General features: G+C 43.3%; 1 protein-coding gene across 1 annotated transcript; it reads left to right on the top strand.

Moving 5' to 3' along the window:
- The first annotated feature begins 1,909 nt into the window (after positions 1 to 1,909).
- On the top strand, positions 1,910 to 13,426 carry LOC148049969 (vomeronasal type-2 receptor 26-like). Its single transcript, XM_087705924.1, has 10 exons — positions 1,910 to 2,040; positions 2,245 to 2,302; positions 4,565 to 4,724; positions 4,816 to 4,901; positions 6,094 to 6,146; positions 6,641 to 6,695; positions 7,282 to 7,870; positions 10,170 to 10,246; positions 11,057 to 11,186; positions 12,522 to 13,426. Exons 1-10 carry the CDS (start codon positions 1,910 to 1,912, stop codon positions 13,424 to 13,426), a joined length of 2,244 nt encoding a protein of 747 aa, XP_087562050.1.
- The last annotated feature ends 636 nt before the right edge of the window (positions 13,427 to 14,062 follow it).

Here is a 14,062-nt window from a genome sequence, read left to right as displayed (position 1 = left end):
ATCAGAAATCAAGGATTGATTTGTGCAGAAGCTGAATTGCAGGGAGTATTTGAAATACCATTAGAGCTTTAGCACAACAGGCAGGTTCTGTGCCTTCTGGATGGCCTCAGGGCAAAATTATCTGATGTCTCTTTGCATAAGAGCCAAGGTGGCGCAGTGGTTAAATGCAGCACTGCAGGCTACTGCTAGATCAGCAGGTCAGCGGTTCAAATCTCACCGGCTCAGGGTTGACTCAGCCTTCCATCCTTCCGAGGTGGGTAAAATGAGGACCCAAATTGTTGGGGGCAATATGCTGACTCTCTGTAAACCGCTTAGAGAGGCCTGAAAGGCCTATGAAGCGGTATATAAGTCTACTGCTATTGCATTGACACATTTGAATTTTATCGCTTTATTTCATCCTATCTGTCCTATTCTGAAATTAGACTATGTGATGTATTTTATTTTATAGAATAACAGAGTTTGAAGGGGCCTTGGAGGTCTTCTATTTAGGCAGGAAACCCTACACCACTTCAGACTAATGGTTATCCAACATTATCTTAAGAACTCCCAGTGTTGGAGCATTCACAACTTCTGGAGGAAACTTGTTCCAAGTGATTAATTGTTCTAACTGTCAGGTATTTTCTCCTTAGTTCTAAGTTGCTTCTCTCCTTGATGAGTTTTCATCCATTGCTTCTTGTCCTGCCCTCAATTGTTTTGGAGAATAGCTTGACTCCCTCTTCTTTGGGGCAGCCCCTGAGATATTGGAACACTGCTATCATGTCTCCCTTAGTCCTTGACATACTCAGTTCCTGCAACCGTTCTTTATATGAATTAAAAAATATTTAATTATAATAAAGTCACAGAACTAATCAATCAATAAACTACTACAATTTCAATCATGCTTCTTCTTACCTGTCTTTGGACTTTGACATCTCACAGAGCTCTTTGGGAGACAAAGCAAAATCCTCCAACACTGGGAAAACTCAGATAATATATTTTAAAGCAGGTTTAACCTAGGAAGATTTCTGCGGGTTAAAATCCACCAGGGATACTTTAAGAATTACTATTCTTCTAATAATTGGAGGGGAAAGCAATTGTCCTATTGGGCAATGGATGTTGTTTGCACACCAGGCAGGGAAAAACATGTTGCTGCTAATCCACAGAGCAAATGGATTTGGGAATAAAAGTGAAGTTGACTTTTTGAACTATCTGAAAGTGAACACTTGCAGACAAGATGGAGTTTGGCCTATGTCATAGTATGTTCAGATAGAATGGGTGCTAATGGGGCATGGTAGTAGTGAGCTGTACTTTAGGAAGTATGAGAAATCATACCACTGTTCAGATGAAATAACTGCTTTACTTATTGTCGAGATTGTATTGCTACAATGCTTCAGCATCTTGCCAAAGAACAGGGGTGTCAGCCTCTGTTTTGCTGCTTTCTTTTGGGCTGCCATTGAAACGGGGAGGGGGGCATGGTATTTGGGTGAGGGAAGTATTCTGTGCATGAGAGACTGTAATAAGGGAGTTGTTCTCTCCATCTACTGCACATGTGGTAGAGAGAGAGGTTGCCGCCAAGGCCAACTATACGGCATACCAACCTGATGATGATTTTTGAAGATGTCTCCCACATGACATCTGTGGGGTGTTTGCATTGGACTATGGGATGGGGTTACCAAGGGGAGGTGATTGGGTCACATATTGATATCTATGATTACACGCGCTTTTGCCTCAGATCTTGCTTGGCCTAGCTACTATCTACTCATAACCAGTAAAAGTACTCTTGATTCTACAAAATGGAGTTGAGTGGTTTCTTTCTTGGTTACTGAGCGAAACAGCCCGGACATTAAGCAAGATCTCATCTCGCACTAATCCCGGAGCTGATAACTTCCAAGGGGAGTGCACCCAATTCCTACACACACACGCCCGGAAAATGTCCCAGCAAGGCAGCGACCAGGGGGAAGATGAGGAGATCCTCATGAAGCTATTTGCAGAGGCTTGGGAGAGGCAACATTTCTGCCATGACCCTGGAAAAGTAGCCGATCTCCATGGAACAGAGGAGAGGTCTGTAGAGGGATTGCTCTGCCTGAGTGAAGCCGGGGGCAGCTGAAGGTGGAACTGATCGAAATGACTCAGCCACGACCCCACTGACAACAGCCAGAAACATTTCAAGAAGGGGAGGGCCCCCTGCAGACATCGGATGGCTAAAGCCTCCCCCCAGGGTGTGAAGTCTGGGGGAGAATCAAAAGATTTATTGGTTTCTCTCAGGCAGCTGTGGAATTACATGCAACAGTTCGGAGATGAAATTTTTATTGGAGAGGCCAAGGTAAGAAAAATTATTATGGCATTGGAAAATAAGGCAGCCATTTGGATGAAGGCCCTGCATGATGCTGACTCCCCTCCCCCACTGAGAGACTACAAAAGATTTATGGCTGCCCTGAGTAAATACTTTGATGATTCGCTCACAGAGCGACAAACAAGAACTAAAATTAAAACCTTTACCCAGGGAAACAAGAACTGTGTAAACAGGGGGTTTCCCCCCAAATTGTAGCTCTGTTATGAACTGGCTGTGGAGATGGAGATTGATTTAGTCCGTGGCAATCATAGTGAAGATAGTGGGAGAGAGAAGGCTACCCCCCAACCCCCCCCCCAAGGAGCTCCTAAAGGAGGGAAAAGTGGGTCTGCAAGCAAGCCCAGGTTGCTCATCTCCTTCAGTTGTGGGAAGGAGGGGCTCCAAAGAGTAAACTGCCACACCAAGATGAGCCCAAGGCCCTCTATTAGGGGGGAGAGGAGGCCAGAGAAACCACCTGGGAGGAGGAGGGAGACTGCCATGAAGGCATTCGAGTCTCATCCGCAAATCCACCCTGTCCCAGAGGAAGAGGAAACACCCTCCTCATTGGAGGAAAGGGAAACCGAATCTGATGACGATCGTCATAGTAAGCTCCCGATCGGGGCCCATGACTATCCCAGTGGAACTTAAAGTGTCCTCTACTGGAGCGCAAGAGAAAATGCTAGCTCTTTTAGATTCAGGTTGCACATGTTGCATCGTTAGCCCCGAAGTAGTGGAAAAATTGGGCCTAAGACTAAAAACCTTGAAGGTCCCAATTGCTTTTTGCCAGTTGGACGGCTCAATAGCTGGAGGGAGCCCCGCCCATTTCGTGACTGAGCCAATAGACATGTGGATGGGAACTCATCAAGACTCAATAAGTTTTATTATAGCTCCAGGGATGGACCGGCCTCTTATCTTAGGCTTACCATGGTTGCCCAAATGGAATCCACACATCAATTGGAGGAAAGGGTTGATACGCATCCGATCTGCTACACCCCCTAAAGGAGAGGGGGGCTCCCAAACAGAGTGACGCTGACCCCAACCTGGCAGCCAGGGGGCAAGAAAAAAATTGAGGGGGAAGAGAAAATCCCAAAAGAATATTGGGACCTAAAAGATGTTTTCAGTGAAAAGTCATCTGATAAATTACCCTCACACCGTGCCACTGATTGCAGCATTGACATTCTTCCTGGAGTAAAACTTCTGAAACCTCAGATTTATTCAATGACAACCCCCCCCCCAAAAAAAGGCAATTTTGGTGGCCGTCATTGAAGAAGGACATTGAGTCTTATGTGGCCAGTTGCCCCCCATGTGCTGCTGTGAAGCGCTCACCAGGGAAACCCCAGGGCCTGCTCCAAGGCATGGCCCATCCGGAGGCACCGTGGGAAGAAATATCTATGGATTTCATTGTTGAATTCCTGGGGAGTCAAGGAAATACTGTGATTTGGGTCGTTATGCACTTGTTTTCCAAGCAGGTTCATTTTGTTCTGTGTTCCAAAATCCTGTCAGCATCTACTGCGCATGGTGCAGAGAGAGGAGTTGCCGCCAAAGCCAACTATCCGGCATACCAACCTGATGATGCTTTTTGAAGATGTCTCCCGCATGACACCTGTGGGGTGTTTGGATTGGATTATGGGTTGGGGTTACCAAGGGGAGGGGCTTGGGTCACATATTGATACGTATGATTAGGTGCACTTTTGCCTCCGATCTTGCTTTGCCTAGCTACTATCTACTCATAACCAGTAAAAGTACTCTTGATTCTACAAAATGGAGTTGAGTGGTTTCTTTCTTGGTTACTGAGTGAAGCAGCATTGACAGTTGGACTATTGCAATGCATTTCACATGGGTTTTCCCTTGAAACTTCAGCTGGTGCAAAATGCATTAGCAAGAGCAGTTGTATTCTTGGTTGGCCTCATCACTCCTGAGCTTCTGACGGTCTCTCAAGCCTGATTATGCCAACATCCTTCCAGCTATTACTCTCTTTTCTGGTTTTAATTCTCCTTTTCTAGTTTCCTTTCAAATAATTATTGTATAAAGATTTTAAACAAAGGCTCTTTTTATCATTTACAGCTTTTACTGTTTCATTGTTGGCTGCCCAGTCTGACTTTGATCAAATTTAAGTAAACCATCTAAACATTCCCATGATTGCTCACTCTTACCAGGGCCAAGCTGACTGCCACCATGCCCCACTAGGAACTATTCTGTCTAAACATACTACAACACAGGCCAAACTCCCTAATGTGTAAAAGTGTTCACTTTCAGGTAGTTCAAAAGGTCAACTACACCTTGGCTCTCAAGTCGGTCTTCTCTGTGGATGAGCTACAAGAGTCACAAACATGTTTTTCACTAAGAGGACCTGCAAACAACATTGACTTCCCAACAGATAGGACAATCGCTTTCCCCTCCAATTATCAGAAGAACAGTAATTCTTCATGTATCCCCAGTGGATTATAACCCACAAACTCCTTCCAAGGTTAAACCTGCTTTAAGAAATATTCTCTGAGTTCTCCCAGTGGTGGAGGGCTCTACCTTGTCTTCCAAAGAGCTAACTCTGAGGTTGGTGAGACTCATCTGTCTTTGTGTCAAAGCCCAGACAAAGGTAAGAGAAAGCATAGTTGATACAGTATTTTATTGATGGATTAGTCTTTCAGCCTTATCATTTAAATAAAGTACAGCACATAGTCTAATTTCAGAATAGGACAAATAGGATGAAATAAAATGGTAAAACACAGATGTGTTAATACAAAGAAATATCAGATAAATTTTCACAGAAGCTTCCTATTGTGCTAAAGCTCTGCTGAGATTTCAAATGTTCCCTGCAATTCAGCTTCTGCACAAAACTTGATTTCTCATCTAGGAGGGAAGGTGAGAAGAATGGCTGGGCTGCCTCTCCTACTCCTCTTCCTGCTCTTCTGCCCCCTGCCTCCAACTCCTGCTAAGAAGACTCAAAGCACCTGTGCATTACAAGAACTCTTAAGCAAAGAGGATCATTGGGAAATTAACAGGCCTGGTGATCTGATTATTGGAGGGAATTTGCCCCTCCAAACTTTGGTGGGGTCCAACTCACCAGATTTCCAAGGAGACCCATTTCCACTTATTAATTCAATCACGTAAGTTTCACCCGGAGGTGTATTAGACAACAGATATAAGTATAGACGAATACTTGAAATGGATACGAATAAAAGGGAACATTAGAACAGGGACGATAGGCATGCTGGTGTGCTTATTCACACCCCCTGACAGAACTCTTGGGAAAGGGGTGAGTCCAACAGTAGACAGTCTAAGGTTAACATTTTGGGGTGGGGGGATGGAGCCACAGAGTCAGGTAGTGCATTCCAACCATTGACCACTCTGTTGCAAACTCTGCAATCAACTTTGGAGCGGTTCACATTAAGTTTGTAGTTTTGTGTGCTCATGTCTTGTTGTGTTTGAAACTGAAGAAGTCATTGACAGGTAGGACATTGTAGCAGATAATTTTATGTACTACGCTTAGATCACATTGAAGGCAGCATAGTTCTAAATTGTCTAAGCCCAAAATTTCACGCCTGGTGGCATAAGGGATTCTGTTGTGAGCAGAGGAGTGGAGGACTCTTCTCTTGAAACATCTCTGGACTAGCTCAATTGTATTAATGTCCCATATGCATTGTGGGTTCCAGACGGATGAGCTTTATTCAAGAATTGTTCTAGCAAATGTTTTGTATGCTCTGGTTAGCATTGCTATATTACCAGAGAAGAAGCTACGCAAGATTAGGTTAACAATCTTTAATGCCTTTTTGGCAATGTTATTCCAGTGGGCTCTGGCACTTAGACCATTAGAGATGAGTTCTCCAAGGTCGTGGACAGAGTGAGGGTCATCTACAAGGCCATGTCCACCCAGCTTGTATTTGTATACTCAAAGAAAAGTTTGATCATGGTCCAATGTGGATCTTGTGAGGAGGAAAAAGCCCTCTGAGCTTTGCAATCAGCAGAGCTGGAGAATAGTGGTCCTTAGTAAATCTGGGCTGTGTGACACACACCCCCTCCCACTGGAGTCTTTTGCTCAGAACTGAAGAAGCTGCTGAGACAGGAAGAAAATGGTTAGGAAGGAAGAGGAGCAACTGGGGAGGATTTCAGAAGAAGGGAGGGAGAACAGATGATCTGGGTTGAGGGTGGCCTGGCTTATCTCTTTTCTCAGAAATCCATCCAAGGGCAATCAAGGAACATCCTTAAAGGATCCAAAAGAGCCCAATGGAACTTGGGATTTTCTACTGCAAGGCCAGACAGAAATAAAGGCAAGGCCAACTCCACAAACACACGAGATATTTCCTCTAATGTTCCCCAATCTTTTTCTCATTATAGAGCCCAACTCAAAAACTACCAGCAGTTCCTGGCCTTGATGTTTGCTGTCATGGAGGTGAACAAGGATCTGCTTCTCCTCCCCAACATCACCCTTGGATTCAACTTTTGTGACAATTGGAAGAGGGAGAGGAATGTTTTCATATGCAGCCTCTCCCTGCTGTCCACAAGGGGCCGAATGGATCCAGGATATAAATGTGACCGGCAGGACCCTCTGCTCTCCGTCATTGGAGGTGACAACCCCAAATCCTCCAGGCAGATGGCCTCCATCTTCAGCCTCTTCAAGGTCCCACAGGTAAGGAGGCTGCATTGGATACAGCATGGAGCACACAAATAATCTAAGCACACACAGAAGGCAAGGATGAAAACAAAGGGATTGTGGGGGAGGGAAGACACCCAGGATGAATGATTTAGGTAATCCATTCTAAAGTTGAATGATTTTTCTATTTTATATGTTAAAATACACAATGGGGAACCCTAAAGTCACCACTTTCTTTTTGAAAGAAGATTCTCCCTTTCTCCAGCTCGGTGTCGGCTTTGAGTTCACTCAGGGAGACAGAAGAGTTTATCCTTCCTTCTTCCAGAATAATCCCCAGGACTCTGCTCAGTATGAGGGTTTAGTCCAGCTGCTCCTGCATTTCCAGTGGAACTGGGTTGGGTTGGTGGCCAACCAAGATGACGGTGGGGAACGTTTTGTCTCAACCCTGATACCAAAGCTGAAGGAGAAGGAGATCTGCCTGGCCTTCACTGAAGTAATAAAATTTGAATTTGTCAATATTCTTGATCCAATGTTGCATCATATTTTAAACACCTTCTCTAAAGGTGAAGTGATTATATTTTTGGGAGACTACAGTAGTATTACAAATGAACTGCTGGTTATGTTTGCTAATGAAACACAGAGACATACATCATTACTGAAAGTTTGGATCTTTACATCCTATTGGAAACTTAATGTGATCAACGATCAAGATATGTTGCCATTTATAAAGCCCTATCATGGAGCTTTGCATTTTAGGGACCACACCAGGGAAGTCTCAGAATTCAGCCATTTTCTCATATCTTTAGACCCTTTCAACCCACAAGGGGACACTTTTCTCCCTTTCTGGTGGGAACTGACCTTTGGCTGCTTGATCAGCAAACCAGGAGAGATCCTTCAAGAGGGGCAAGAACGATGTACTGGAAAGGAGAATGTACAGAGTCTGCCAACTCACATTTTTGAAACCAGCATGACAGGTGAAAGTTACAACATCTACAATGCCATTTATGCTGTGGCACATGCACTCCAGGCAACTCATGGATCAGGAGCACAACCAGCCATGATGAGGCTTGGAAAAAGGATCTTATATGTCCAGACATGGCAGGTAATCTCTCTGTTTTTGAATCCAGTCTGAGATCCTTAGAGCTAACATAGAGATGAAGTTCTCCATGTGTAGAACAAACAAAAAAAATAATTGAGTTGAAATGGACGTCGGAGGTCTTCTAACCCAACCCCATGTTCAATCAGGAGATCCTCTATCACCTCAGACAAATGGTTGTCTGGCCTCTTTGTGAAAGCCTCCAGTGATGGCGCACCCATAACTTTTGAAAGCAAGCTATTCCCTTGTTTGATTGCTTTCACTGTTGGGGAATTTCTCCTAAGTTCCATGTTTCTTCTCTCCTTGGTTAGTTTCCAGTCATTATTTTTTGTCTTGCCTTTTGGTGCTTTGGAAAATAGTTTGGCTCCCTCGTCTTTGTAGGAGCCCCTCAAATATTGGAACACGGCTATCTTGTCACCTCTAGTTCTGCTGTTCATTAGACTAGACATACCGAATTCCTGCAACCATTCTTCTTATGTCTTAGCCTCCAGTCCCCTAATCATTTTTGTTGCTCTTCTCTGCACTTTTTCGAGAGTCTCAACATTTTTTTTACATTGTGGCAACCAAAACTGGATGCAGTATTCCAACTATTGCCTTACTAAGGTTTGTAAAGCAACATTAGAATTTCACATGATTTCATTCTATCCTTCTATTAATACAGACTAGCATTGCACTGGCTGTTTGGGCTGCTGCCACACACTTTTGTTCCCTCCACGTAGACGTAGTTCCATTGAGGACTACATTTGTTAGCCAGTAAAACTTCACCTGGTAGTTTTGCTGTCTATCTCACATTTTACTAGCTTGCCAAGAAGCAGGTTGTGTTCTATTTTTTCAAATGCTTTATTGAAATCTAAATATACTATGTCCACAGCATTTCACTGATCTACTAATTTAATTACTTTTTTCAAAAAATAAAATATAATTACTTCATCATGATCTGTTTTCTCTGAACCCATGTTGGCCTCTGGTCATAACCTTGTCTGTTCTAGTTGTTTGCAAATTTCTTGGCTGATTATCTTTTGAAAGATCTTCCCATGTATTGATGTCAGGTTGATTGGCCTGTAATTAACTGGATCTGTTTTTTCTGCCTTAGTTATGTGACCCTCTTCCCATTATTTGTACTTGTCCTTTTTTTTTCTTCAGTTAGTCTGAGAGTTCTTTGTGCAACCATGCTAGATTTCCTTGCTTTCCTTGCTTTTCTTTTTTAGTGTTATTAAACTAGACTGGGCATTTATAACTGTATTTTTCAGAGTTTTCCATGCTTCTTGAGTTGATTTGCCCTTTACGATTTTCATCAATGGGATAGTTCCCAAGCACCCTCTGAGTTTGTTAAAATCAGCTCCTTTGAAGTTTACAATATTGACTTGATTTATGTTGTGTTCGGTGGCCTGTAATCTATGCCTATGACAACAACATTCTCTTTTCCTTTTATGTTGACCCATAAGCATTCTAGAAGATTTTACTCCTTGGCTTTGTGAATCTCTGTACAGAAAGAAGTGATTTCTAACATACAATGCAACTCCACTTCCTATTTTGTTAGGTCTGTTTCTTTTGAGTTGTTTGTATCTGTCCATCAGTACATTCTGTCACTTCATCCCACCAAGTTTCAGGAATGGCAAGTCTACTATACTTGCCCTTGTATACTAGTATTTTAGGTTCACCTTGTTTTTCTTTCTTCCTTTACCTCTTTACTCCCTAAATCTTTCTATGATTGGTTATCTAGCGCTTTTTGCTTGGAACTGAGTTATAAAGGTCATGAAAATTGCTCCCCTTCCCACTCAATTTTACTTTAAATCCCTAAGCATAAGTTGAGTCCATTGTTTTCTGAATATATTCCATCCAGTTCTGTGTGATGCATTCCAGTACTCAACATGGCCAAAAATTCATGAAATTGAGAGGTGGGGTTGTGTCAAAGCATAAGGAATGGACCTCTATATCCATTGAAGTCAAAAATCAGGGCAGGCAATGTGTGGAAAAGAAATTTTTAGAGGTGTGTGAAAGTGTTAGCAATTTCTGAAGGTTTCTTTTCTCTCAGCTTCTTCCCTATTTGAGGAAGGTCCAGTTCAACAATAGTGCTGGAGATGAAATCTACTTCACAGAAGATGGACTGGGATCTGCTCGTTATGATCTTCTCAACTGGGTTCTCCTCCCTAATGAATCTTTTGTCCCTGTGAAAGTTGGAAGAATAGATTCTGGGGCTCCTGCAGGACATGATTTCACCATTAACTCTGATGCAATTGTCTGGGCAAAAAAGGTGAGATGGAAGGTAAAATAAATCCAGTAAAAGACTCATTCTCTTCTGGGGATTCAAAACATCTCCCTGGCTGGAAAACAGGTTATGGAATGAAAACTTTGACAACCGTTTCAAGAAAAAGCTGTTTTGCATGTAACATATTTGAGGTCTGATTTATGACAGATCAAAAAGGGTGGAGATCAGGAAGAAATTCTTTTTGAAACCTAGGATGCAGATGGAGCAGCCAAGAGTGTTTTCCATGGACCATTCCCCTTCAGCTGGATCTCCATCACTGTTTCCTTCAGAAAAGCAATAGCTCCATTCGCAATCCTTCTTTTGCATGCCAATCCCCAGTTCCAAACCCCAGAATCCATTGGTGGTTTAGAGTGAAACTGGCCTTAATCCTCAAGAGCTTTTCCTGGTTTCTGCTATAATTGAGTTAACCATTGCTTTTGAAAATATTCCAATGATGGAAAGAAAAATATATAAAAGAATAATTGAAGCATTGCTGAAGACGTCTGTAGTATTTCTTTTTATGTGATTTCCATGGATCATTCTCGTTCAGTTAAATCCTCCTGGTTATTTGTTTTAGAAAAGCTGTAACTTAATCAAAGCTTCCTTTGGCTGCTGAAGTCCTAGTTCCAATCTCCAGCATCCCTTGGAGGGTTGGGAGAGTAATTCATTTGAATCAGCCAGGAGATGCTCCTGGTTTCTGGTAGTGAGCAACTTCTTTTTAAGTTATTCTGAAAATTGAAAGAGGAATATGGAAATAAATAAAGGAAGCATGTTAGTTGCTTAGGTCATCTCAAGCATTTCCCCTTTCTCTTTCAGAAAGTGCCCTTTGCCAGGTGTGGCATGAAACGGTGCCAGGCAGGAGAGAGGAAAAATGTTCCAGAGGGGGAGCAGGTTTGCTGCTACCAATGTGAGCCTTGTCCGGAAGGGACCATTTCTAATCAGACAGGTACAAAAACACTTTCAGTGAAGATCTACCAGGGTCAAGGAAACCATTCAGTAGAAACAAATATCAATTGTGTTGACATTTTTGATAGATTGACATTCATCAAAATATGCAGGCATTTCAAAAGAATCTCAGTTGGTGGATCTAAACTGGCTTCCCCCCACCCCCAAGCCATCCTTTCTCCTTAGAAATTTAATGGAGGATACATGATTTAAGATTTAAGATTTAAGATTTAATTTATTTGTATGCCGCCCTTCTCCGGGAGGGACTCAGGGCGGCAAACAACTCAAAAGGGGAAAGGGGATACAAACACAATACACGTAATTAAAATACACAAGAGTCATACAGCCATACAAGTCGAGAGGAGAGGGGAACTCATCAACCCCAGGCCTGCCGGTACAGCCAGGTTTTGATGGCTTTCCGGAAGGCCTGGAGAGGGGTGAGGGTCCAAATCTCCGCAGGGAGTTCATTCCAAAGGACCGGAGCTGCAACAGAGAAGGCCCTCCCCCAGGTGGTAGCCAGATGGCATTGGCTGGTAGACGGAACCCGGAGGAGGCCGACCCTGTGCGATCTAACGGGTCTGTGGGAGGTAATTGGCAGAAGGCGGTCTCTTACGACTAGTACTTTGAAGCGTATCCGGAGACCGATCGGTAACCAGTGCATTGGCCGGCGGATGGAATTCGGAGGAGGCCTAATCTGTGGGATCTAATCGGTCTATTGGAGGTAATTGGCAGCAGGCGGTCTCTCACGTACCCAGGTCCAATACCATGAAGGGCTTTATAAATGACGACTAGCGCCTTGAAATGTATCCGAAGACCAATAGGCAGCCAGTGCAGCTCGCGGAAGATAGGTGTAACGTGGGTGTACCAAGGTGCACCCACAATCGCTCGCGTGGCTGCATTCTGGACGAGTTGTAGTCTCCAAATACTCTTCAAAGGCTGCCCCATGTAGAGCGCATTGCAGTAGTACATTCGGGGCACAATTCATGAATTCCGAACTAGACTTTCTACTGCTACTCTTACGTCTAACTACATCCAGAAAACCAGAGACCAAGCTCTTCATGAAGCAGTGGGCTTGAAGTTGAAGCTTTGATTTTGTTTTTCTGTCAGCGCCATCAGTCTCCCACGAGATAGACTTGTTGGAGAATAGGAAGATCCATCTAACTATTTCTGCCTCCCCTTCTCTGCAAAAAGATTGCAAAATAAAAAGTAGAGAACTTGATCCCAAAAAGGTGAAAACATAATTGTCTCACACTAACCTGTCCCCAAGATAATCAGTATTAAAGGATCATTTCTTCTTTTTGATATTCCATGAAATGCAAAGTACTCTTCATTTCAGATTCTGAAAACTGTGATCCCTGTCCAGAAGACCAATACCCCAACAAGGAGAAGGACCACTGCATTGCCAAGAAGATCCACTTCCTTGCCTATGAAGATCCCCTGGGATATGCTTTATCTTCTCTCGCTCTTTCTCTCTCAACAATCACGTTAGGAGTGCTGGCAATTTTCCTTAAATGTCACGATACACCAATTGTCAAGGCCAACAACCGGGATCTTACCGACATCCTCCTGGTCTCCCTCCTGCTCTGCTTCCTCTGCTCCTTCCTCTTCATTGGGAGACCCAGAAAACTCATTTGTCTTTTCCGACAATCTGCCTTTGCCATTTTCTTTTCCCTTGCAGTTTCCTCTGTCTTGGCAAAAACTGTCATGGTGGTTCTGGCCTTCATGGCTACCAAACCAGGGAACCAGACAAAGAAATTCTTAGGAAAAACACTGACCAATTCCATTGTTATAGCCTGTCCCCTGGTCCAAGCTGTTCTTTGTGCCACCTGGCTAGTAACCTCTCCACCATTTCCCAACATGGACTTCCACTCCTTGGTTGGAGAGGCCATCTTGGAATGTAACGAAGGCTCGGCTTTGATGTTTTATACAGTCCTCGCCTACCTTGGTTTCCTGGCCCTTGTCAGTTTCTCTGTGGCCTTTCTGGCTAGGAAATTGCCTGACAGTTTTAACGAAGCCAAGTTCATTACTTTCAGCATGTTGGTCTTTTGCAGTGTTTGGATCAGCTTCCTCCCCACTTACCTGAGCACCAAAGGGAAGTCCATGGTGGCCGTGGAGATCTTCTCCATTTTGGTCTCTGGGGCTGGTCTTTTGGCTTGTATCTTTTTTCCCAAATGCTACATTATCCTACTGAGGCCCCATCTTAATTGTAGAGAAAATATAATGAGACACAAGAGTCTCTGATTTATGCAGAGAGATTTGAAAAAAATTATTTTGACTTTAGAGCATTTTTGCATTTGATTTCTAAAAAATATTGTGACATGAGAGAGCAGCTACTTTATTAAATCATTGGAAATCAACTGATGGGAGTAATCACAGACCAACCACTAATCACCCTCACTTTTTTCATTAATCTCAGTTCACCCCAGTGAGGCCCCATTTCTCCACTTGGAAAAATGCTTTGATGTTGAATGTCTCTTATGATCAAAACAAGCTTTAAAAATATGTTTGGTTGGTTTCACTAGGTTGTGTTGTGTTGAAGCATGTTTGTGTCAGCACCTCTCCATTAGATAATTAAGAAAGAAAGACCATAAGTCTCCATGTGAGGAAATCAAGTGTACTTTTACTAATTAAGAATGATTAAAGGCATAGCGAAGCGAAATCTGAATATTTAGGTGCTAAAGCGATTGATATATAGAATAGCCCATTCCCCTCCCCTTGGCATCACAGTTACAGTCCAATCATAATTCTCCCAAGTGTCAGGTGCGAGATAACTTCAAAAGGCATCACGAAGATGGAATGTCGGTGCCGTTAGTCCTGGCAGGAAACTCCCACGCATGCGTAGTCCGATCAGCAGCTGAACTCCAGAACATTCCTCCA

Source organism: Thamnophis sirtalis, unplaced genomic scaffold (genome assembly GCF_051295495.1).
Source record: "Thamnophis sirtalis isolate CommonGarterSnake01/CBP01778 unplaced genomic scaffold, rThaSir2_p1.2 scaffold_1, whole genome shotgun sequence".
Classification (NCBI taxonomy): domain Eukaryota; kingdom Metazoa; phylum Chordata; class Lepidosauria; order Squamata; family Natricidae; genus Thamnophis; species Thamnophis sirtalis.
The sequence above is the reverse complement of the archived record's forward strand: the minus strand, read 5'-3'. Positions and strand labels throughout refer to the sequence as shown.